Source organism: Diceros bicornis, chromosome 12, assembly GCF_020826845.1.
Source record: "Diceros bicornis minor isolate mBicDic1 chromosome 12, mDicBic1.mat.cur, whole genome shotgun sequence".
Classification (NCBI taxonomy): domain Eukaryota; kingdom Metazoa; phylum Chordata; class Mammalia; order Perissodactyla; family Rhinocerotidae; genus Diceros; species Diceros bicornis.
The window spans coordinates 28,804,367-28,831,582 of record NC_080751.1 but is presented as its reverse complement, the minus strand read 5'-3'; the positions used below and the strand labels follow the sequence as shown (position 1 = coordinate 28,831,582).

Sequence of the window (27,216 nt, the reverse complement as noted above, 5' to 3'; positions counted from 1 at the left end):
TAAGTATTCTTTAATGTAGAAATAATTGATTGCTAGGCTCAGAAGATGAATTTTAAAAGACTTTATTCTCATTGTAACTTCATGAATTTTAGAATTTTGCCAAGTAGAAATTATTTTGAACTTTTTACTTAGAATGAATCAATTTTCATTTCTGAATTACATAGATTTTAATGTAGTAAAATTGAATCAGTAGATTTTACTGTATATCATTTACTGGGTTTAATGTTATATATCTAGCAAATATTTTCCTCTACATCTGGATCTATGTGATTAATGTCATCTGTTGGTTTATCTGTTTGAATATTTGAACATGGTTTATGGTAAAGAGTGTAGGCTGCGGTGTCAGACAGATTTGAGTTTCAGTCCCCAATCTGCTACTTCTTAGTGAGCAAATTATTCAACTTACCAAACGTTAGTGGGATCTTGTGTACAATGGAGATAATACCTACCATAAGAGGTTCTTGGGAGGATATAATACTATAACTTAATATATGTAAAGTGCTTAGCACAGTGTCTGGGATAATAGTAGGCATTCAGTAATTGGGAACAACTATTTTTTTGCCCTACTGTGTTTTGTTTTGCAGCTTTCCCCACAAGTAAACCAGATAAAGATGCAAGGCATGTAATAAAAGTTGTAAGTATTGCTCTTAAATTTGTATTTCAGATATATTTGACTTTTTTCTTTTCTGCTTTATTCATTTGTTTTTGAAAAAATGTTTCTCACCTTAGTTTTCATAATTTTACTTATCAATAAACCTAATGTTATATTTTCACATTATTAAAATGTAAAGACTAGAGAACATTGTTCTTCTGTATTGACATCTATTATTCTTGTATCTTATCTAGCTAGCTATCCTCTCTCTCCCTCCTGCTCTCCCTTCCTTTCTACTCCTGATGGTAAGGTCATTAAAGGCAGGGATGAGGTTTTATTTTTGTTTATATCCTCCGTGCCTAGTACAATGAATGAAATATAGTAGACACTCAGTAAAGCTGTCATGTATTGAATGAACCACAGGGTAGTTTGCAGTATATCCACTCTGACGTACATGTTGGTACGTGTTGAGTGTCTAAGTATGTGTGTGTATTCGATTCTCAGTGCTTTTCGTAAATTCATCCCATAAGAAGACTGCTTCTGGGCGGGCCCCGTGGCTTAGCGGTTAAGTGCGTGCGCTCCACTGCTGGCGGCCTGGGCTCGGATCCCGGGTGCGCACTGCCGCACTGCTTCTCCCGCCATGCTGAGGCCGCGTCCCACATACAGCAACTAGAAGGATGTGCAACTATGACATACAACTATCTACTGGGGCTTTGGGGGAAAAAATAAATAAATAAAATTATAAAAAAAAAAGAAAAGAAGACTGCTTCTGTGTGTAAGACTGTATAGGATAGCATTATAATATGTTAAATTTAAAAATGAGATTCTTCAAGTTTATTTAGTGCTTTTCTGAGATTTTTAGTGGAAACCTGGTACCTGTGTTTCATAATAAATGATTCAAGTACTATTATATATTATATATGTATACTTATTCTTTCACAGTGGAAATACTAATTCCATCTTTAAGATTATTTTTTCCTAATAAAATTAATTGTTCTTTTATTTTATAGGAATATCAAGAAAATGGCCCATTATTTTCAGAACTTAAATTTTATCAAAGAGCTGCAAAAAAAGACTGTAGTAAGTAAAATTAGCAAAGCAGGGTACTTCCATATATATGCTTGCTAAAGTGAATGTTAATATTTTTGTCTTTTTCTAGCCTTCTGGAAAATTTTTTTCAATTAGAAATTTTATTATAAAATGATACAGTTAACTATTATAGTGTTTAAAAACAAGACAGATGGTGTACAAATCTTGATATTACATACATAATGGGTTATATATTTCAAGTCAAAGTTATTTCTACTACTTTACATAAAATGTTGGATTGTTGATTTAAGCTGCCAAGAGTTCTCTAAGCGTAAAAGATATTAGAATGAAATTATTTCTTTCACAAAAAACCATTTGGATAGGGAGGATGTAAGAAAAAGGCATTCAAATGGGCAGTAGATATATAAACAGAAGAAATGATCATAGAATGGATTAGAGTAAGGTATATAGAGATGATTAAATATTGACGATTTAGAAAATAAGTTAAAATGTTAGAAACTTGAATGTTGGGAAATTAATTGGAGCTGGATATCAGATGTAAGAACTACCAGTTAGAGGATTTGAATGTGAAATGAATATGAGCAGAGCTGAAGAAGACTAAAAGCATTTTATAAATACTGTATGAAATAAATGGACTAACTAAAGCTTTTAGGAAGTTGATATGAGTAATGACTATATAGTCAAGGTCCTTTACATTATGTTTAGAAAAAAGAATGATGAGTCTAGCCTCAATAATTAACTTTGTTTTCCTTAATAAAACCTTCTAAACATTAAGACTATGGTCTTTACTAACTGCTTAAACTATGTCAGAGTGACAAATAGAATCCATTAAACTTGATTGTTTATCAGTAGCGCTGTCTTAAAACATTAAACATCGTATATGGTAGAAGAATGAAAAATTAAATAAATTACCTGATTGTTTAAGTGGTTTTGATTTTTTTTAAACTAAATTTAATCAAAACAATTTCTGTATCACATAATTTCAGAGTAAGGTGGTTTTTCTGCCCAATTCCTATTTTTTCGACTACCATAGCCTTAGATTTTTAAGTTATAGGGAAGAAAAAAGCCATCTCTCTATTTGTGCTTTGGAAGTTAACATATTTATATTTAAAAATTAACTAGCATGTAAGGGAATGATCTTGTTGTTTTTGTGAATAGAAACATTTGTGTATATAATACCAATGCATTTTATGACTATGACTACTTTTGGTTAAAATTTATTTAATTTAAAATTTCTGTATATGTTTTTGTGTTAATTATAGTGATAAACAGAATTTGAAGCCATTAGATAGATACATTTGATTTTTAAAAAAAATTTCTAGGAAGGTCTAAGTTCTATTGAGGTTAGCTAAATGAGTTTTAGCATCTATGCAAAAAGTAATAAATACCTTTCTAAAAAATATGTGTCTTTTTTCCTGTTAAATTTATCTTTGCAGTCAAAAAATGGATAGAACTGAAACAACTTGATTATTTAGGAATTCCTCTGTTTTATGGATCTGGTCTTACTGAATTCAAGGGAAGAAGGTAAAATGGATTTATAATAATCAAATATTGTCCTATAACTATTTCTTTTGTGGTCTACTAGTTATCTGTTGCTATAGACCAAATTACCTAAAATGTAGTGGCTTGTAACAACAAACTAGTATTTCTTAGTTTCCATTGGTCAGTTATCTATAAATGGCTTACCTGGATGGTTCTAGCTCAGGACTTCTCATGAGGAAGTAGTCAGCTGTCTGTTGGGCTGCAGTCACATCAAGGCTCGACTCGGGAAGCACCTGCTTTCAAGGTCACTCCTGTGGCTGTTAGCAGGCCTAAGAAGAGCTGCATCTAAATTCATTCATGTGATTGTTGGCAGGCGTCACTTCCTCACCATGTAGGAGCCTATAGAGACATAGGCTGCCTGAGTATTATAAAGACATGGCAGCTGGCTTCCTCTAGAGCAAGTAATTGAAAGACAGAGAGAGGGAGAAAGAGAGCACACATACACAAGAGCATGCCTCCAAGACGAAAGTCACAGCCTTTTTATAATCTAATCTTAGAAGTGATATCCCATCATTTCTACTGTATTTTCTTTGCTAGAAGCAAGTCACTAAGTCTATCCAGAATTTATTAATCTCCATCTCTTGAGAAAAGGCACAACAAAGAATTTAAAGAAATACTTTTAAAATCACCAAATATGGCTAGTCGTCACATATAAATAATTCATTAATAGTGAAAAAATTCTGTCATTTTTTAGGTACCCATTTTGTCCTTTAAGTAGCCTTTAAAGATAGATGATATTTTTTTTCCCCGTAGGTGAGAAAATAGGCTCTGAGATCAGTGCTTTGCTCAAATGGTCTTTAAATGCTGTAAATAAAAACAAAATGAACAAACAATAATCTTGAAACAAAGTAAAGGGCTGCCAATGGAGGACTGACTGGCTGCGTAAATCATGGTACATACATATCATGTAATATTATGCAGCCCATTGAAGAAATCAATTCAAGCTATACCAGTTGACTTGGAAGGATTTCAGTGAGATACTGTTGAAAAAAGTAAGATGCAGAACAGCGCATATAATACGATCACAGTTTTGTAAAACAAAGACAAGGATTCCTGTATGTCTGTCTTCGTGTGTGTATGCGTGGATATAAAATAGGGGCTGATGTGGGTACGTAAGTCAAGGGAAGAAAAGAAGGGGCAAAGGTGCCAAACAGAAAAAGAAAAGGAAGACGTGCATTTTAAAAACACCATGTTTATAAATGTATAGAGAAAGTATGATTTTATAAGGTCAAGAAAAAATTCTCTGTATGGACAAATAATTTGTTCAAGCCCATGTGGCAAGAAGGTGATGGAGTCAAAATGAATTAACTTCAAGACTATTTAATTTAGAAAGACTGTTCTCTTTTCATGATCTAAGACGGCACAAGTGGTTCAGCACAGCATTCTCTTCTGCTAGAAGACTAACTGCAAAGTAAATGCTGTGTAGTATCTTTCTGCAAAAGAACAGCAAGATTGTTAATGCACGCTCATTCTCTAATGGTTCAGAGTGCATCATTCTTCATTGTTAGGTTGGGGGTATTTTTCCTTGTTTCAAATTCATAAATAGACGGTTTCAAGCATCGCTATCTTAGGATCTGTTTTTGATGTCTCCTTCTTATAGTTACAGATTCATGGTAATGGAAAGACTAGGAATAGATTTACAGAAGATCTCAGATCAGCATGGTACTTTTAAAAAGTCAACTGTCCTGCAGCTAGGTATCCGAATGGTAAGAAGGAATGACTTATTTCACATGCTCCGTTTTCAGATTATTTACTTGTTACAATATACAAATCGTTGCCCTTTGTGGAATTATCAGAGAATGAAGGATTATTGCCCTAGAAATGTCACTTATTGAGAGTAGAGGCTATTTTAGTGAAATTGATAACAGTGGGCTCTGTAAGTGACAGAATGTGCTGTGTTTGGCACTACAAACTCAATTAGGCATTGGTTCTACAGTCTGAGTTTTTTTCCTGACAGCTTTGTTTCACATATCAGAGCAAGCTTGCATTGCTATAAGAGTAACCTTTCTTCTGTTAGTTATATTTATAACAATGCAAACCAGGACAAAATATATTATTTTCCATACTAAACATATGATGGTATGGGGGTACTATAAAGTTTTTATTATGAGTTTGGGATGGTGGCAGTAATTAGTATGGCAATGAATAATATACACTTTGCCAAATAAGAAGCAATGAAATCTTAATAGCACCCATGCACACATTTTGTTTATAACCACATATTTGTCTTATCTTGTTTGTGTTTGGTTTGCCTAAGCTCCATTTTATTTTTGCCATTTTAAATAGAATGAAACTACTCATACCAGGTTGGAATGTGGCAAATAGAACTTATTAATTTTCCCATTCATCCATTCATCCATCTAGCCAGCCAGCAAATGTTTATTGAACACTAGATGTAGGTAACATGTGAGGCTCAAGGGCTTCAAAGATGAAGCTAAGGTATTTTCTGTTGCTATACAGAGGAAGAATGCCTTTTTCTGTGCTCATGGACATGGTGTTTTGTTCTGGGATCTCCAAAACTTGATTTATAGTACTGCTTGGGTGAGGAATTGCTGAGTGGGCTTCATGATTATTTCACTGTAGATCTCTAATTTTATTGTGTTTTTCCTCTACACAGTGTGATTTGGCCACTGGGCTGTGAGGAGCATAGGCATTATTGAATCTTGTTTTCCTTCCATCAAAGGTTCAGTTAAAACACTTGATATTTGAGGATCATTTTATTAACCTTTTTCCCAGCATGAGCAACCACCTATCATCAGTATAGGTGATATTTTAGCACAGATAAATACATAATTGTGCAATAGGTCACTTTGTCATTGTTAATATGAAAAATATGTTATTCTGTATTCAAAATGTTTAAATTGATCATGAGTTCTAAATAGACATCAGTATAACATATATTTCTTTTCACAGTTGGATGTACTGGAATTTATACATGAAAATGAATATGTTCACGGTGATATAAAAGCAGCGAATCTACTTTTGGGTTACAAAAATCCAGATCGGGTAAATATAGTATTAAGCTTTTGCTTTCAGTAAGGGTCCTCAAAGTACCATATTGAGACATTCAAAAAAAAAATCCTAACCCAGAAGAGTTTATAAATGAGCACTTAACATGATGAATGTTGTAAGTTATCTTACCTTGCTTATCTAATTTAATGCACTAAATTAATAAGTAATTAGGATGAGGAAACTGAGACTCAGAGGGGTTAAAATTTGCTAATGGGCATATAGTTAAGAAGTGGTTGATCAGGAATTTGAACTTCTGAGCAAATATAAATAAAGAACCATCAAAATCCAATGGGAGAAGGGATGGATTTATGCAGAGAAAAAAAATAAAAAGCTGTCACATTAGCTCCTCTTTTACTGTATAAACAATTAAGTTTTAAACAGAGCAGCATGTCCAGTAGAACTTTCTGTGATGATGGAAATATTCTGTATGTTACTGTCCAGTATGGTAGCCATTAGGCACATATGGCTATTAAGCACTTGAAATTTGGGTGGTACAACCCCAAATGCAGGCGAGGATGTGGCGCAACAGGAGCTCTCATTCATTGCTGGTGGGAAATGCAAAATGGTACGGCTACTGTGGAAGACAGTTTGGCTGTTTTCTCACAAAACTCAACATATTCTTAACATATGATCTGGCAGTTACACTCCTTGGTATTTACTCAAGGGAATTAAAAACTTGTATTCACACAAAAACCTACACACAGATGTTTATAGTAGCTTTATTTGTAATTGCCAAAACTTGAAGCAACCAAGATGTCCTTTAATAGGTGAATGGATAAATAAACTGTAGTATATCCAGACGATGCAATATTACTCAGCATTGAAAAGAAATGACCAGTCAAGACATGACAAGACATAAAGGAAACTTAAATGCATATTAATAAGTAAAATAATTCCATAGCATAATTCCAACAATTCCAAAATCTGTATATAACATTTTGGAAAAGGCAAAACTGTGGAGACACTAAAAAGATCAGTGATTGCCAAGGGTTAGAGGCAAGGGAGGGATGAATAGGCAGAGCACAGAGGATTTTTAGGTAAGTGAAACTGTTGTGTATGATACTACAGTGGTGGATACATTATACATTTGTTACAAATTTGTCAAAACCCATTGACTGTTCAACACTGAAAGTGAACTCTAATGTAAACTACAGACTTTTGTTATAATGATGTGTCAATGCAGGTTCATCCATTGTAACAGATGTAATACTGTGATATGGGATGTTGATAGTGGAGGAGGCTGTATTGGGGGACGGGGGGCGGGGCGGTGGGTATATAAGAATTCACTGTAGTTTCCACTCAGTTTTACCTAAATTGCTCCAAATTTACTCAAATTGAATCTATAACTACTCTAAAAAATAGTCTTAAAAGAATGCGGCTAGTGTGACTGAGGAACTGAATTTTAAATTTAACTTAATTTTAATTAATTATTAAGTAATTTTTAATTTCACCTTCTTTTTTCCCCCAGATTTATTGAGGTATGATTGACAAATAAAAATTGCATATATTTAGGTTGAACAACATGATTTTTTTAAGGTGTACAAAGTTTTATTTAATATACCTATACGTTGTGAAGTGATTACCATAATCAAGTTGCATCATCTCACATAGTTACCTTTTTTTGTTTTGTTTTGTGGTGAGAACACTTAAAATCTACTGCTTTAGCAAATTTGAAATATACAACATTGTTAACTGTAGTCACCATGCTGTACATATGATCCTCAGAACTTATTCAACTTCTAACTAAAAATTTGTACCCTTTGACCAACATCTCCCCATTTCCTCTACCCCCCAGCCCTTGGCAGCCACTGTTCTACTCTCTGGTTCTATAAGTTTCACTTTTTACATACCACATATAAGTGAGATCCTACAGTATTTGTCTTCCTATGTCTGTCTGTCTTCACTTAGCGTAATGTCTTCTGGGTTCATCCATGTTGTTGTAAATGGCATATTTCATTCTTTCTTATGGCTGAATAATATTCCATTATCTATATATATTCCACATTTTTTTAATCCATTCGTCCCTCAGTGGACACTTAGGTTGTTTACATATCTTGGCTACTATGAATAATGCTGCAGTAACATGGGAGTGCAGAAATCTCTTCAAGGTAATGATTTCTTTTTCTTTGGATATATACCCAGAAGTGGGATTGCTGGATCATATGGTAGTTCTATTTTTAATTTTTTTGAGGAACCTCCATGCTGTTTTCCATAATGACCGTACCAATTTACATTCCCGCCAACAGCGTACAATGGTTCTCTTTTCTCCACACCCTCACCAAGACTTACCTCTTGTGTTTTTTATGATAGCCATCCTCACAGGTGTGAGATGATATCTTGTGGTTTTGATCTTCTTTTCCCTGATGATTAGGGATGTTGAGCACCTTTTCATGTCCCTGTTGGGCATTTGTATGTCTTCATTGGAAAAATGTCTATTCAGGTTCTTTGCCCGTTTTTTAATTGGATTAATTGTCTTTTTGCTAGTGAGTTGTATGGAGTTCTTATATATTTTGTATATTAACCCCTTATCAGATATATGGTTTGCCAATATTTTCTCCCATTCCGTAGGTTGCCTTCTTGTTTTGTTGATGGTTTCCATTGATGTGCAGAATCTTTTTAGTTTGATATAGTCCTACTTTTTTATTTTTGGTTTTGTTGCCTGTGCTTTTGGTGTTAATTGCAAAAATTCATGTGTTCGGGGATTGGAAGAATTGATATTGTTAAAATATCCATACTACCCAAAGCAATCTACAGATTCAATGCAATCCCTATCAAAATTCCAATGGCATTTTTTTATAGAAATAGAAAAAAACAATCCTAAAATTTGTATGGAACCACTAAAGACCCTGAATAGCCAAAGCAATCTTGAGAAAGAAGAACAAAGCTGGAGGCATCACACTTCCTGATTTCAAACTATATTACAATACTATGGTAATCAAAACAGTATGCTATTGGCATAAAAACAGACACAGACCAATAGAACAGAATAGAGAGCCCAGAAATAAACCCACACATATACGATCAATTAATCTGTGACAAGGATGCCAAGAATATACAATGCTGAAAGGATAGTTTCTTCAATAAATGGTGGTGGGAAAACTGGACAGCACATGGGAAAGAATGAAATTGAACTCTATCTTACACGGTACACAAAGATTAACTCAAAATGGATTAAAGACTTAATCGTAAGACCTGAAACCATAAGACTAGAAGAAAACTTAGGGGAAAAGCTTAATTTTAATTTAAATTTAAATAACCGCATGTGGCTAGTAGCCACTATATCTAGACAGCAGAGATTTAAAAAGTTAAAAAAATTAGTCTACAAAAAATTAGAAAAAATATAGTTGAGTATCTAACTGAATTCTACGTGAGGAAAGAAATTTCTAAATAAAAATACAAAAGAAAAATCTTAGAAAATATTGAGAAATTTCAAATTTTAAGATGTTTGTATATTTAAAAAATTGAGAAAATGAAAGGCAAATGAGAAACTAGGAAATATATTTATGACAAATATTTGAGAATATATAGCAAGCTCTAAGAAAATTAATTAGGAAAACACTTAAATACTTCCCTAAAACAATGATTAAAAGGAATGAACAGACAGAACAGAGAAGAAATACCACTGTCTGAGAAATATATGAAGAAATGTTCACCATCGTTAAAAACTAAGGGATAGGGCCGGCCCTGTGGCTTAGCGGTTAAGTGACCGCGCTCCGCTGCTGGTGGCCCGGGTTCGGATCCCGGGCGCGCACCGACGCACCACTTCTCTGGCCATGCTGAGGCCGCGTCCCACGTACAACAACTAGAAGGATGTGCAGCTATGACATACAACTATCTACTGGGGCTTTGGGGGTAAAAATAAATAAATAAATAAAATTATAAAAAAAAAAAAACTAAGGGATATGCAGATCAAAATAGTGAGGTGACATTTTAAAAGAACTTTAAAAGAAAAGTCTAAATAATAATCCAATGATATTGAGGCTGCTGAGGGTGCAGTCAGGCACTTGTAGAATGCCAGTGGAAATGTAAGTTAAATGGGTGTAGGAGAAGAAATTAGGTTAATGGAAGGGCAATTTGGCAATATATATTAAAAGCCTTTAAAAGTCTGCGTACTTTTCTAAGCTTAGGTTTATTGAAGTATAATTTACAAACAGTAAAATTCACCCTTTTAAATGTACAGTTGGATGTGTTTTGACACATGTACATCATATAACCATCACTACAATCAAGATATAGAACATTTCTGTCATCCTCCAACGTTCTCTCATTCCCCTCTGCAGTCAGTCCCCTTCTCTCACCCCCATCCCCTGGCAATGATTTCTGCCCCTATTTTTTTGCATTTTTAGGAATGTCATATAAGTGGAATTATAGGGTATGTGCTCTTTTGTGTCTGGCTTCCTTCACTTAGCGTAATGTTTTTGATATTTATCCATGCTGTAGTTCGTTAGTAGTTCATTCCTCTTTAATAATAGGTGGTATGCCGTTGAAAACTACTACAATTTCTTATCTCTTTACCTGTTGATACATATTTGTGTTTTTTCCACTTTTTGGCAATTAAGAGTAAAGTTGCTATAAGCATTCGCATACAGGTTTTTGTATAGGTATATGTCTTAACTTTTTCTGGGTAAATAACTAGGAGTGGAATTTCTGGATCATGTGGAAGTATGTATTGAACTTGAAACGAAACAGCTAAACTGTTTTCCAGAGTGATTGTACCATCATGCGTTCCCACTAGCAATGTGTGATAGCTGCGGTTGCTCCACGTCTTGCCACCACTTGGTTTCATTAGTTTTAAAAATTTTATCTATTACAGTAGATGTGTAGTCATATCTAGTGATTTTATTTTGTGTTATCTCTAATGACTAATGATATTGGGCATCTTTCATGTGTTTATTTGCCACTCATTTATCTTCTTTGGTGAACTGAATGTACCCGTTTTTAAATCAGGTTCTCTTCTTATTTTAAGAGAGCTTTATGTTTTGAGGATAAGAGCCCTTTGTTATGTATTTGTTTGCAGGTATTTTCTGCATCTGTAGCTTATCTTTTCATTCTCATATCAATGTTGTTCAAAAAGCAGATGTTTTTAATTATGATGAGATCCAATTTATGATTTTCTTTTTCCTTTTATGATTTGTGCTGCTTCTGTCCTAAACCAGGATCACAAAATGTTTCCTCATAAGTTTTCTTCAAGAAGTCTTATAGAACTCTTACATTTAGATTCCTGATCTATTTCAAGTTAATATTTGTATTTGGTACATGATAAGGGTCAAGGTTCATTTTTTTTTTTTTTTTGCATAAATATGTGTAGTTGTTCCAGCACTATATGTTGAGGTGAGTATCTTTTCCCCAGTGAATTGCCTTGGCACTTTTGTCAAAATGAATTGACCATCTATGAATGAGTCTGTTTTTGGATTTCTCTTTTCCAGTATCATACAGTCAATATCACACTCTCTTGATTATTGTAGCTTCATAGTCTTGAAATTAGGTAGTGTGTGTCTTCCAACTTCGTTCTTTTTTTAAAAATTATTAGGGCTATTAGGGCTGCTTTGCAATTCCATATATAATATTTTAGAATCAGTTTGTCAGTTTCTACCGGAAAACGTGATAGGATTTTAATTGAGATTGTATTGAACTATAGATTAATTTGAGGTAATTAATATTTTAACAATATTGAGTCTTCTGACTGGATGCCACTAATTCACTAGTAAATGAATGATCTTTTTAATACTCATTTTTCTTTTATTTTCATTTTTATTAACTTCAGTATATTTTCTAATTTCCAATGTGATTTGTTTTTTTATACTTGGGTTATTATGAAGTATGTTGATTAATTTCTAAATATTTGGAGGTTTTCAAATTTCTCTCTGCTATTGATTCCTAATTTAATTCTGTTGTGGTCAGAAAACTGCTCTGTATGATTTCAGTACTTTTAAGTTTATTGAGAATTATTTAATGCCTGAATATATGGGCTAAATTGCTGAATATTTCATGAGCCCTTGAAGAGAATATGTATTCTGTTGTCTGTTTAGGGGATAGAGTGTGTGATAAATGTCTGTCAGACCCAGTTGGTCAAGTTGTTGAAATTTTCCATATCCCTACTGAGAAGAGTATAGAACCGTCCAATTACAATTATGGGTTTATCCTTTTCCCCCCCGTCAGTTTTTGTTTTTGTATATTGGAATTCTGTTATTGGTACACATGTAGGATTTTTATTGTCTCCTTTACCATTATAAAATGTGAGTTTTTCTCTCTGGTAATATTTCTCGTCTGAAGATCTACTTTTTCTGACGTTAATATAGCCACACCACCTTTCTTTTAATTAGTGTTTGCGTGTCTATCTTTTCCATCCTCTTACTTTTAATCTATTTTTATCTGTTCATTTAAGTTAAATTTCTTGGAGACGATATGTTCATTGTGAAGCTTTGTTTTTAAGCTTTGTTAAGATAGGTCTATAGTAGCTTATACTCTATGGATAGGTTATTCCTACCTCTAGGCTGTGAAGTTCTGTGAGTTCTGTTGAATTCCCTGTGAGGACTTACTACTCTGGTTGGTCAGAACTCAAACTTCTCCCAGCTCTGTGTGTACCCTGGGAATTGTTCTTCTTCCTGCTCCCCATGGGTCCTTTGCTCCACCTTTTACCCTACAGATAAGACTCAAGGAGATCCCTATGCAGATTTTTCTGGCCCTTCTCTTCTGAACTCCTCTCTGCAATTTCAGGCTCTTGTGGAGTCTCTCTGAACTCAGTCACCATCTCCTCGGTGGGATTGCTGTACTGCAGTTAGGATTTCCCTTCCTGTTCTTGAGCTTGGAGTTGTCACCAGACAGAAAGCTGGAGCATCTGTGGGGCTCACCTAATCTTTGTACATTTTCTCAAGGATCTCAGTCTTGTGCTGCCTGTTTAATATCCAAAAACATTGGTATCTTTCATTTTATCCAGTTTCCCGCATGTAGTGGAGTGTAAATCCAGCCATCATATTTCCTCATTGCCAAAAGCAACAAGGGCCAGTTTTAAATTTTTATTTTTATTTTTTTGATGAATTGTCTGCTTATGTCTTTTGCCCATTTTTCTATCATTTTTTTGGTTTTTATTCCCTCAATTTTGAAGAGTTCTTTAGATATGAATTATATTAGCCCTTCATCTGTTACATATCTTGCAAATATTTTCCTTTTGTCCTTTGCTTATACTTGTGATGTTTTAGTGCCATGTAGAAGGTGAATTTTTAAAATTTTTAATGTGGTCAAATTTATAAATCTTTTATTTACTATGGATATTGAGTCATGGTTAGTAACCTTGTTCTACAGACAGGTTTTATATGAATTTTATTGTATGGTTTCATTTTTACATTTAAATCCTGTATTCATTTAGAAGTTGTTATTTTACATGACAGGAGGTATGGACCCAATTTATTTTTTTCTAAATGGTTTTCTAATTTTTCCAACATTATTTATTAAAAAAAACTATGCTTCAGTGATATTAGATGCCACCTTTATCATATACTAAATTTCCATATGTACTTGAGTTTATTTCTGTACTTTCTATTGAATCCTTCTGGTTTGTCTGTCTGTTTATGCTTCATTGCCATACTAGTGCATTAATTTCTATGGCTTTGTAATATATTTTAATATCTAGTTAGGCTGGTAGTGCTTGTAGATTTTCAATATTATTCTAGCTATTCACATTTTCTATCTAATTTTGTCGAGCTTCATTTAAAAAAAATACTTGCTGGCATTTTCATTGGAATTTTGTTAAATTTTTAAATTAATTTGGGGACGACCTGACATCTTTATGATGTTTAGATATTCTATTCAACAACAAGGAATGGTTTTGTATTTCATCAGTTTTACATTTCTATATTCTGGAGTGTTTTAAAGCTTTCCTTAATATTAGTTTTGCACATTTCTTGTTATGCTTATTCCTAAATATTAAACCATTTTTGTTGGTATTGTCAGCACAGTTTTACTCTACCATTTTATTTTCTGAGTGATTATTGTTTGTGTATATGAACACAACACAACAATGTTGATTTCTATGCATTCGTTTTATATCTTATTAATTTACTAAATTTGTTTGAGGTAGTTTTAGTAATGATTATCTAGAGTTTTCTTAGGAAACTGTCATATCATATACAAATAGATAATAGTTTTCCTTCTTTCAGTCCTTATATTTCTGATTTGTCCAATTGCGTTGTCTAGTACATCGTAAATAGAGTGAAGGTAATGACCATTCTTGACTCTTCCTGATCTTAGTGGAAATGCCTGAAGTATTACCCCATTAAATGTGATGCTGGCTTTAGGACTAAGGTGTGTCTACATATGTGTGAATATGTGTATGTGCGTGTGTGTGGGTGTGTGTGTCTTTATAGTCATATTAAGGAAATAACCACCAATTCCCATGTTCTTGAATGGATTTTTTGCTTTTAGGGAATGGGTATTGAATTTTGTCAAAGGCTTATTTAGCATGTATGGAAATAATCATATGTTTTTCTCAGATCTATTAATATATTGTAATATATTGATGTGCCTTTAATATTGAACCAACTTTACTTTCCAGGAATAAATCCCACTTTGTATGGTATATTGTTTACTTAATATGATGTTGAAGTGTGTTCACTAATATTTTATGTAGTATTTTCATATTGTTATTTATAAGTGATATTGGTCTGTAATTTTCTGTTTTTGTACTATTTTGATCTGATTTAGGTATCAACATTCTACTTGCTTCATAAAAAGATTTTGGAGGTGTTACTTCATTTTCTGTGGTCTAGAACTATTTCTATTATATTGGAACCATTTGGTTTTTGAATGTGAAACCATCTGGTTCTGCTGCTTTTCTGTGGGTTAGTTCCTTGTAACTCTCTATTTTTTCCTATGGAAATTGGTTGTTTAAGCTCTTTATCTCTAATCGGGTCAATTTGTCTAGTTTTTCAAATTTATTTTTATGGTGGTCTGCATCGTAGTCTCTTATGACTTTTAAATTTCTTCTACTTCAATGGTTGTTTCCTTCGAGTTATTTTTTATTTTTGCTTTCTCTTTTTTTCTGTCTTGATGAAGGTAGCTAGTAGTTCGTCCATTTTTGTCAACTTCTCAATAAACTTGGATTTTTATTTATTAATGAGATGTATTGTTTTTCTCTTTTCTCTCATTAATTTCTGATTTTCCTTTATTATGTCTTTACTTTTGCTCTTTTAATTTTATCTTTTTGTTCTTTTTCTTTGTCTTCAATTAGGGATCTATTTCATTTATTTTTATTTTTAAATTTTTTAAAAAATTATTTTATTGGAGTCTTGTGGCTGACAACATTGTGTAAATTTCAGGTATACATCACTATATTTCAGTTTCTGTATAGAATGCATTGTGTTCACCACCAACAATCCAGCTTTTGTCTGTCACCATACATATGTGCCCCTTTACCCCGTTTGCCCTCCCCCCACCCCCTTCTCCTCTGGTAATCACTAATCTATTCTCCTCATCTATGCATTTGTTTATTTTCCACATATTCCACATATATGATATTTGCCTTTCTCTGTCTGACATTTCGCTCACCATAACACCTCAGTGTCCATCCATGTTTTCACAAATGGCACAACTTCATCTTTTTTTATAGCTGAGTAGTATTCCGCTATATATATATATACCACATCTTCTTGATCCATTCACCTGTTGATGGACACTTGGGTTGCTTCCACATCTTGGCTATTGTGAATAATGCTGCAGTGAACATAGTGGTACATATATCTTTTCAAATTATTGATTTCATGTTCTTTGGATAAATATGCAGTAGTGAAATAGCTGGATCATATGGTATTTCTATTTTTAATTTTTTGAGAAATCTCCATACCATTTTCCATAGTGGCTACACCAGTTTGCATTCCCACCAGCACTGTATGAGGGTTCCCTTTTCTCCACATCCTCTCCAAAACTTGTTATTTCTTGTCTTCTTAATTATAGCCATTCTGACAGGCGTGAGGTGATAACCCCTTGTAGTTTTGATTTGCATTTCCCTAATAATTAGTGATGTTGAACATCTTTTCCTGTGCCTGATGGCCATCTGTATATCTTCTTTGGAAAAATGTCTGTTCATATCCTCTGCCTAGTTTTTGATTGGGTTCACTTTTTTGTTGTTGAGTTATATAAGTTCTTTAAATATTTTGGAAATTAACCCCTTGGTGGATATATGATTGGCAAATATTTCCTCCCGGTTGGTGAGTTGTCTTCATTTTGTTCATGGTTTCCTTTGCTTTGCAGAAGCTTTTCGGTCTGATGTAGTCCCATTTGTTTATTTTTTCTTTTATTTCCCTTGCCTTAGTAGACATGGTATTCGAAAAGATGCTGCTAAGACTGATGTCCAAGAGTGTACTGCCTATATTTTCTTCTAGGAGTTTTATGGTTTCAGGTCTTCCATTCAAGTCTTTAATCCATTTTGAGGTAATTTTTGTGTATGCTGTAAGATAATGGTCTACTTTCATTCTTTTGCACATGGCTGTCCAGTTTTCCCAATACCATTTATACTTCCATAAGTGTTTAAGGCCATGATTTTTCCTCTGGTCACTGCTTTATATTGTACCTCATGAATTTTGAAATGTTGTGTTATTATCTTTATTTTTTAGAAAGTTTGTAGTTCTCCTTCACCAAAAAGTATTGCAATAGAAGATTTTAAATTTTTGTGTAGAAGGACCATTTTTATTTTATTTAACAAATAAAATTTTGTTATTAAAGTCTAGACTTGTGACAAGATGCTCAGGGTATTGTTTATAATAATTTTACTCTTTGACATCCACTGAAGCTTTTATTCTGACTTAGAAGATGATCATTTTTTGTCAGTCTTTCATATTTGCTTGAGTGTAAAGCATATTTTCATATTTTCGTAAAGTTTAATATCTGTCTAAAAGATCTACCTGTAGTATTTATGTCATGTATATCTTTACTTAGTTTTGGTCCACTTAATCCGTTTTGTATCAACAGTGGTATTTAAAAGTCTTCTACTGATAGTGTGTTTCTGTCTGTCTCCTTGATTCTCCTGTAGTTTCTGTTTTATAAACATCATTGCTGTGCTGTGGTAAATACTGATTATTTATATTTTCTGTGTTTCTTTTATATGGTTGTATTCTCTTTCATCTTATATTCTTTAAGGTTTTTGTGGGGAGAGAGACTATTTATGAAAGTTTATATTTTTGTTGTAGTGATTACCTTAGTATTTATAGCTTTTAAAGATGCTTTTAGCCCACTTTTCCCATATTTAATCTTTTACTACTATAATGATATTCTTCTGTGGTATTTTTTGACTTCCACTTACTACTTATTCACTATCAATGGGCTAATTTTGCTTTTCTGTTTCCCTTACTGTTGTTGTCACATTACTTTACTTTGTCAGAACATATCTCATTTGTAAATTCTTCATTTATTTCCAGTCTAGTTTTAGTTTTAGATATAATTAAGTATATTAAATGCTCACCCTTCTGTCCTTTTTGCCAAAGTTACCCACTCATTTTTTTGATTGGATGAAACTAATCTTCTAGTAGACTGCCCAAAAAGTGTCCATGGGTACAGCATTCCCTTGTATGTATAAAACTTTTTCAATACGATTGATGGTTGAGAGATAGCTTGGATAGATTTAAAATACTTCGTTCACATTTTCTTTCCTTGAATTTCTTGAAAATGCTCATCTACTGTTGCCTTGTTTTGCATGTTGCTTTTAAGTAGTCTGCTGCCAGTTTAATTCTCTTACCATCGTATGTTATTTGTCCTTTTTGCCTTGCTTTCTTTAGGATTTTTTTCTTTATTAATAATATCTAATCATTTTAACAATATATTTTAGAGTAGATCATTGTGTGGTTTTCCCAGATATCTGGTGGGCTCTTTTGATATATAGATTAAGCCTTTTATTTCCAGAAAGTTTTCTTGGATTATAGTTTTAAATATTAGTTCTCCCTTCATGAATGTTTTAAATTAAAACTATGGAGAAAGTGGCCAGCCCGGTGGCATAGCAGTTAAGTTCGTGTGCTCCGCTTCGGCAGCCTTGGGTTCACCGGTTCGCATCCTGGGCGGACCTACGCATCGCTCATCAAGCCATGCTGAAGCGGCATCCCACATAGAGCAACTAGAAGGATATACAACTATGACATATAGCTATCTACTGGGGCTTTGGGGAGAAAAATGGAAAAAAGGAGGAAGATTGGCAACAGATGTTAGCTCAGGGCCAGTCTTCCTCAAAAAAACAAACAAAAAACTATGGAGAAAGGAACTTTAGCAATAAGCTATTTAATGAAGAGAAAAAAATAAATGGAAAAAAGATTCAAAATTAGAGAAGGAAGACGTTAAATAATTTGGCAAGAGAAAAAGGCAAGAAAAGTTGACATTTATACAGCCTCTGTAAAGGCAGTAGAGTTGTAAGGATTGAGGTAAAATTGGGAAATAGAATCAAATGGGTATTGCATAAGAATAACAACCGTCTTAGTTAAGGTGGAATGGAAAGGGTCCTGATAGGAATAATAGTCAAAGTAATGTCTTGGATAGCCACCTGGGGGCACAATTGATCTTCTGGGGCATTTCATGTTTTTTTTGTTTGTTTTGTTTTTTGTTTATTGTGGTAACATTGTTTTATAACATTGTATAAATTTCAGATGTACATCATTATACTTCGATTTCTGCATGGATTACATCATGTTCTCATGTTCACCACCCAAATACTAATTACAACCCATCACCACACACGTGTGCCTAATTATCCCTTTCGCCCTCCTCCCTTCCCCCTTCCCCTCTGGTAACCACCAATCCAATCTCTGTCTCTATGTGTTTGTTTGTTGTTGTTATTACCTACTACTGAATGAGTGCGATCATACAGTATTTGACCTTCTCCCTGTGACTTATTTCACTTTGCATAATACCGTCAATGTCCATCCATGTTGTCGCAGATGGCTGGATTTCATCATTTCTTATGGCTGAGTAGTATTCCATTGTATATATATACCACATCTTCTTTATCCATTTGTCCCTTTTTGGGCACTTAGGTTGCTTCTAAGTCTTGACTATTGTGAATAATGCTGCAATGAATACAGTGGTGCGTGTATCTTTATGCATTGGTGTTTTCACGTTCTTTGGATAAATACCCAGCAGTGGAATAGCTGGATCGTATGGTAGTTCTATCCTTAATTTTTTGAGGAATCTCCATACTGTTTTCCATAGTGGCTGCACCAGTTTGCACTCCCACCAGCAGTGTATGAGAGTTCCCTTCCCTCCACATCCTCTCCAACACTTGTTTCCTGTCTTGTTAATTATAGCCATTCTGACGGGTGTGAGGTGATATCTCATTGTAGTTTTGATTTGCATTTCCCTGATAGTTAATGATGTTGAACATCTTTTCATGTGCCTGTTCGTCACCTGTATATCTTCTTTGGAGAAATGTCTGGTCAGGTTTTTTGCCAATTTTTTAATTGGGTTGTTAGTTTTTTGTTGTTGAGATGTATGAGTTCTTTATATATTTTGGAGATTAACCCCTTATCAGATGTATGGTTTGCAAATACCTTCTCCCAATTGTTAGGTTGTCTTTTCATTTTGTTGATGGTTTCCTTTGCTATGCAGAGGGTTTTTAGTTTGATGTAGTCCCATTTGTTTATTTTTTCTGTTGTTTCTCTTGTGGGGCATTTTCATTTTAAGGTTTTTTTTTCTTTAATGTCCCCAAATACTATTCCTACTGCGATCAAACAATGTTTTTTCTTAAAATCAATCAGATAGCCTCATTGAGAGTCTGAATGGCCCATTGTAGACTATTTTGATTCTTCTTGTCTTTTTCCCTATATCTTAATTGCATTTTGTCCATTTCTTGATAACTCGTCTGATACTCTCCAAATTTGGAATTTTGAAAACTCTCAAAGTGTAACCATTTACCTTCTTTCATCATCTTCACCATTTTTTGTTGAAAGAAAAAAGTCTCAACTTCATCTGTGGAAAAATCTCTTTTAAAAAAAAATTAGGATTTCTTATGTACTTCTTTATATCATGCTCATTTTAATAAGATTTAAAAAAAATCTCTATTTTAGATAGAAGACTAAAGAAAATACTTCAATGATAGTATTGTATTCAGTATAAGAAGAGGATATCAAGTGTATTGATTTGGTTAAAAATTGTTTAAATAAAAAATTAAAATTATGTTAAGAAGCATCTACTTACAGAAGAGGTACCTCTTCAGAAAAGACAATATAAATTAATTTCAACTAATATTTCAAACATTTACTGTGAACTAGGCATTATGTTATATTCTTTAAATAAAATAATGTTTCTAAATTTATGCTTTTCTGATAGGTAAGTAGATATCATCCTCTTATATTACCTAACTTAAATTTTCTAACTTCTGTTTGAAACCTCACCAACCTTGGAATATAACATGGTGTTACACAATTGATTACTGGAAAGTTAGGCTTATAGGTGCTGATACAGTATTTGGAAAACAACTGTGCCTTTCTGATGTCGTTACTTATAATGGCATTACTAGAAATGATATGGAGTGCTGGTTTTGCCATTGAGTACCACCCATTTGGCTGTTATCTCCCAGTGTCACTAGTGAAGACAGTTGAAGCAGTTTAACTAAAATCAGGTTTGTACACATCTTTTTATCTCAGTAGTGCAGATGCTCTCCTCACATGTGGAAGGCCACCCCTTTGTTCATCAGAAGCACTTTGTTTTTTCCTGCACCAGCTTATATCCCTGGTCTTACATGAAGCCTTTCTTGATGATTCTGGTCGATTCTCATCTTCTCTTTTTCTGATTTCTTTTAGCTTCTAATGTGAATTTTATTTATTTTTTATTTTTTTTAATGTACTTTATTTTATTTTATTTATTTTTTTTAATTTTATGTTTATTGCAGTAACATTGGTTTATGACATTGTAAAAATTTCAGGTGTACATCATTGTACTTCTATTTCTGCATAGATTACATCATGTTCACCACCAAAATACTAATTACAACCCATCACCACACACATGTACCGAATTATCCCTTTCACCCTCCTCCCTCCCCCCTTCCCCTCTGGTAACCACCAATCCAATCTCTGTCCCTATGTGTTTGTTTATTGTTGTTATTATCTACTACTTAATGAAGGAAATCATACGGTATTTGACCTTCTCCCTCTGACTTATTTCACTTTGCATTATACCCTCAATGTCCATCCATTTTGTCACAAATGGCTGGATTTCATCGTTTCTTATGGCTGAGTAGTATTCCATTGTGTATATATACCACAGCTTCTTTATCCATTCGTCCCTTGATGGGCACTTAGGTTGCTTCCAAGTCTTGGCTATTGTGAATAATGCTGCAATGAACACAGGGGTGCATGTACCTTTACAAATTGGTGTTTTCAAGTTCTTTGGATAAATACCCAACAGTGGAATAGCTGGATCATATGGTAGTGCTATCCTTGATTTTTTGAGGAATCTCCATACTGTTTTCCATAGTGGCTGCACCAGTTTGCACTCCCCCCAGCAGTGTGTGAGAGTTCCCTTCTCTCCACATCCTCTCCAACACATGTTGTTTCCTGTCTTGTTAATTATAGCCATTCTGCCGGGCGTGATGTGATATCTCATTGTAGTTTTGATTTGCATTTCCCTGATAGTTAGTGATTTTGAACATCTTTTCATGTGTCTGTTGGCCATCTGTATATCTTCTTTGGAGAAATGTCTGTTCAGGTCTTTTGTCCATTTTTTAATTGGCTTGGTAGTTTTTTTGTTGTTGAGATGCATGAGTTCTTTATATATTTTGGAGATTAAGCCCTTATCAGATGTATGGTTTGCAAATATCTTCTCCCAATTGTTAGGTTGTCTTTTCGTTTTGTTGATGGTTTCCTTTGCTGTGCAGAGGGTTTTTAGTTTGATGTAGTCCCATTTGTTTATTTTTTCTATTGTTTCTCTTGCCCGGTCAGACGTGGTGTTTGAAAAGATGTTGCTAAGACCGATGTCGAAGAGCATACTGCCTATGTTTTCTTCTAGAAGTTTCACAGTTTCAGGTCTTACATTCAAGTCTTTAATCCATTTGGAGTTAATTTTTGTGTATGGTGTAAGGTAAGGGTCTACTTTCATTTTTTTGCATATGGCTATCCAGTTTTCCCAACACCATTTGTTGAAGAGACTTTCTTTTCCCCATTGTATGTTCTTGGCTCCTTTGTCAAAGATTAGCTGTCCATAGACGTGTGGGTTTATTTCTGGGCTTTCGATTCTATTCCATTGATCTGTGTGTCTGTTTTTGTGCCAGTACCATGCTGTTTTGGTTACTATAGCTTTGTAGTATATTTTGAAATTAGAGAGTGTGATACCTCCAGCTTTGTTCTTTTTTCTCAGGATTCCTTTAGCTATTCGGGGTCTTTTGTTGTTCCATATAAATTTTAGGATTCTTTGTTCTATTTCTGTGAAAAATGTTGTTGGAACTTTGATAGGGATTGCATTGAATCTATAGATGGCTTTAGGAAGTATGGACATCTTAACTATGTTAATTCTTCCAATCCAAGAGCACGGAATATCTTTCCATTTCTTTGTGTCTTCTTCAATTTCTTTCAGAAATGTTGTATAGTTTTTGGTGTACAGATCTTTCACCTCTTTGGTTAAGTTTATTCCTAGGTATTTTATTCTTTTTGTTGCAATTGTAAATGGGATGGTATTCTTAATTTCTCTTTCTGCTACTTCATTGTTAGTGTACAGAAATGCAACTGATTTTTTTGTATGTTGATTTTGTATCCTGCAACTTTACCATATTCGTTTATTACTTCTAAAAGTTCTCTGGTGGATTCTTTAGGGTTTTCTATATATAAAATCATGTCATCTGCAAATAGTGACAGTTTCACTTCTTCCTTTCCAATTTGGATCCCTTTTATTTCTTTCTCTTGCCTGATTGCTCTGGCTAGGACTTCCAGTACTATGTTAAATAGGAGTGGTGACAGTGGGCATCCTTGTCTGGTTCCTGTTCTTAGAGGGATGGCTTTCAGTTTTTCACCATTGAGGATGATATTAGCTGTGGGTTTCTCATATATGGTCTTTATTATGTTGAGATACTTTCCTTCTATACCCATTTTATTCAGAGTTTTTATCATAAATGGATGTTGTATCTTGTCAAATGCTTTCTCTGCATCTATTGAGATGATCCTGTGATTTTTATTCTTCATTTTATTAATGTGGTGTATTACGTTGATTGATTTGCGAATGTTAAACCATCCCTGCATCCCTGGAATAAATCCCACTTGATCATGGTGTATAATCTTTTTAACATATTGTTGTATGCGATTTGCTAGTATTTTGTTGAGGATTTTTGCATCGATGTTCATCAGTGATATTGGCCTGTAATTTTCTTTTTTTGTGTTGTCCTTGTCTGGTTTTGGTATCAGGGTAATATCAGCTTCGTAGAACGAGTTAGGGAGCTTCCCCCCCTCCTCAATGTTTTGGAAGAGTTTGAGAAGGATAGGTATTAAGTCTTCTTTGAATGTTTGGTAGAATTCCCCAGGGAAGCCGTCTGGTCCTGGACTTTTATTTTTGGGGAGGTTTGTGATTACTGTTTCGATCTCCTTACTGGTGATTGGTCTATTCAAATTCTCTACTTCTTCTTGATCCAGTTTTGGAAGGTTGTATGATTCTAAGAATTTATCCATTTCTTCCAGATTGTCGAATTTGTTGGCATATAGCTTTTCATAGTATTCTCTTATAATCTTTTGTATTTCCGAGGTGTCTGTTGTAACCTCTCCTCTTTCATTTCTGATTTTACTTATTTGTGCCTTCTCTCTTTTTTTCTTGGTGAGTCTAGCTAAAGATTTGTCAATTTTGTTGATCTTTTCAAAGAACCAGCTCTTGGTTTTATTAATTTTTTCTATTTTTTTTTGGTCTCTATTTCATTTATTTCTGCTCTGATTTTTATTATTTCCCTTCTTCTACTGATTTTGGGCTTGGTTTGTTCTTCTTTTTCCAGTTCCTGTAGGTGCATTGTTAGATTGTTTATTTGAGATTTTTCTTGTTTGTTGAGATAGGCCTGTATCGCTATAAACTTCCCTCTTAGAACCGCTTTTGCTGTATCCCATAAATTCTGGCATGTCATATTTTCATTTTCATTTGTCTCCAGGTATTTTTTGATTTCTTCGATTTCTTCGTTAACCCAGTCGTTGTTCAGTAGCATTTTGTTTAATCTCCACGTATTTGTGGCTTTTCTGATTTTCTTCCTATAGTTGATTTCTAGTTTCATACCATTGTGGTCAGAAAAGATGCTTGGTATTATTTCAATCTTCTTAAATTTATGGAGACTTGTTTTGTGGCCTAATATGTGATCAATCCTGGAGAACGTTCCATGTGCATTTGAAAAGAACGTGTATTCTTCGGTTTTTGGATGGAATGCTCTGTATATATCTACTAGGTCCATCTGTTCTAGTGTGTCATTTAAGGCCAATGTTTCCTTATTGATCTTCTGGGTGGATGATCTATCCGTTGGTGTAAGTGGAGTGTTAAAGTCCCCTATTATTATTGTGTTACTGTCTATTTCTGTTTTTATGTCTGTCAATAATTGCTTTATATATTTAGGTGCACCTACATTGAGTGCATAGATATTTACAAGTGTTATATCCTCTTGTTGGATTGTTCCCTTGGTCATTATGTAATGCCCTTCTTTGTCTCTTTTTACAGTTTTTGTCTTAAAGTCTATTTTGTCTGATATGAGTACTGCTACCCCAGCTTTCTTTTCATTGCCATTTGCGTGGAGTATCTTTTTCCATCCCTTCACTTTCAGTTTGTGAGTGTCTTTAGGTCTGAAGTGTGTCTCTTGTATGCAGCATGTATATGGGTCTTGTTTTTTTATCCAGTTAGCCACCCTATGCCTTTTAATTGGAGCATTTAGTCCATTGACGATTAAAGTAGCTATTGATAAGTATGTACTTACTGCCATTTTTTAACTTTTTTTTTTTTCCTCAGTGTTTTAGTAGTCCTTCTCTGTTCCTTTCTTCTTCTATACAGAATTGATGGTCACTTTAGTTTGACCTCTGTCTGAAAGCTGTACTCTTAACTCCCCTCCTCCCTCCTTTTATGTTTTTGATATCATATCTAACCTCTTTTTTGTGTATTTGTATCCATTACATTCTAACCATGGAAATAGATAATTTTTCCTATTTGTGGTCTTCTCTTTTCCCCGTAAATCAGTCCCTTTAACATTTCTTGTAGCACTGGTTTCTTGGTGACAAACTCCTTTAATTTTTGCTTATCTGGGAAAATTTTGATCTCTCCTTCCATTTTGAATGATAACCTTGCTGGGTAGAGTATTCTTGGCTGTACGTTTTTTCCTTTTAGCACTTTAAATATATCATGCCATTCTCTTCTAGCCTGTAAGGTTTCTGCTGAGAAGTCAGCTGATAGCCTTATGGGGTTTCCTTTGTATGTAACTTGACATTCTCTTGCGGCTTTTAGGATTCTCTCTTTATCTTTAATTCTGGACATTTTGATTATGATGTGTCTTGGTGTGGGCCTCTTTGGGTTTATCTTGTTTGGGGCTCTCTGTGCTTCCTGTACCTGGATGTCTGTTTCCTTCCTTAGGTTAGGGAAGTTTTCATCTATTATTTCTTGAAATAGATTCTCTGCCCCCTTGTCTCGCTCTTCTCCTTCCGAGACACCTATAACACAGATGTTAGTGCACTTGATGTTGTCCCAGAGGTCCCTTAGACTGTCCTCACTCTTTTTAATTCTTTTCTCTTGTACCTGTTCACCTTGGGTAATTTCTTCTAGTCTTTCGTCCAGCTCACAGATCCGTTCCTCTGTATCCTCTACTCTGCTTTTGAGTCCCTCTAATGAATTTTTCATTTCCAGTATTGTATTCTTCATTTCTGATTGGTTCTTTTTTATATCTTCCATTTCTTTGTTGACATTCTCACTGAGTTCATCTATTCTTCTCCCCAGATCAGTGAGCATCCTTAACACTCTTAGTTTGAACTCTCTGTCAGGTAGGGTGCTCATTTCTGTTTCACTTAGTTCCTTTTCTGGGGTTTTGTCCTGTTCCCTTACTTGGAATGTATTCTTTTGCCTCCTCATTTTGCCTCTGTCCCTGTGCTTGTGTCTACGTATTAGGTAGGTCAGCTACGTCTCCTGCTCTTGGATAGGTGACCTTATGTAAGTGATGCCTTAGGAGGCTTCCAGTGTGCTTCCCTCAGTTCTCAATGTTCCAGGGGTGACCACTATGTGGGCTACGTGTGTCCTTCTGTTGTGGCCTGTTTGCTCTCCCTGTAGGCGCCCAGGGAGGCTGAGTTATGCTCCTGGCCAGCTGTTGTAATGCTCAGCTGCTTGTAGTTGTTGTGGGCCCTTCAGTCTCTTTATCAGGTGTGGGGAGCCCCAGCACAGTTGGCTGCAAGTTCTGATACCACATTTGTGTTGCAGTATTTCTTTTAAGTGAGTAGGCCCCCAGCGTGGCAGGTTGTTAGGCTCAGGGCCTTACAATTGCTGTAAGCCTCTAGCCTATTAGGTCTCTAGTCAGCTCTCTTAGGATTGCAGCTGGGTGGGGCTGGCCTCAGGCACAGGAGCACCCAATCATTTCAGGCTTTGGAAGGTGGGGCAAACCTCCTATGTGGGTCTTTGAGAAGCACAAGTCTTCTGCAGCTGACAAACCCTGCCGCCCACAGGTCCACACACACAGTCAACACAGTCCTGCCCTGTGTGAGTGCCCCGACCTCCCCAAGCGGACCCAGTCTCTCCACGGCAGCGGCGGGAGCCCCACACACTCCGCCACCGCCTCACACTCTCCACCCGCTCCTTGGGCACACCCTGCCCCGCTCAAGTTGGCTCAGTTGCCAGGCTGCAGAGAATCCAGTCACCAATCTATGCAGGCCCACAAGTTGCCTGAGGGCTTGTTGTTGGGTAGGGCCAGTCTCTAGGGTGGGCTGCCTGCCCTGGCTGAGCTGGATTAAATCGGTGCTCTAGCGGGTGGGGCAGACCCTGGGCTAGCAGGCCTCAGGGAGAACTCCAATGGCGTCTGTGTCAGCGCGCCCACACCGGGCCACAACAATGGCCGCCGCCAATGTCCC

At 34.9% G+C, this 27,216-nt stretch overlaps 1 protein-coding gene across 2 annotated transcripts in view; it reads left to right on the top strand.

Annotated features, from left to right (window-relative positions):
* Positions 1 to 27,216, top strand: part of VRK2 (VRK serine/threonine kinase 2) — a 108,719-nt gene that overhangs the window by 28,533 nt on the left and 52,970 nt on the right. For both annotated transcript variants that reach the window (XM_058551178.1, XM_058551177.1), the window contains exons 3-7: positions 585 to 634; positions 1,603 to 1,672; positions 3,079 to 3,166; positions 4,785 to 4,890; positions 6,098 to 6,190. In XM_058551178.1, coding sequence (XP_058407161.1) covers positions 585 to 634; positions 1,603 to 1,672; positions 3,079 to 3,166; positions 4,785 to 4,890; positions 6,098 to 6,190 — 407 coding nt within the window. The remainder of the gene's footprint in view (positions 1 to 584; positions 635 to 1,602; positions 1,673 to 3,078; positions 3,167 to 4,784; positions 4,891 to 6,097; positions 6,191 to 27,216) is intronic.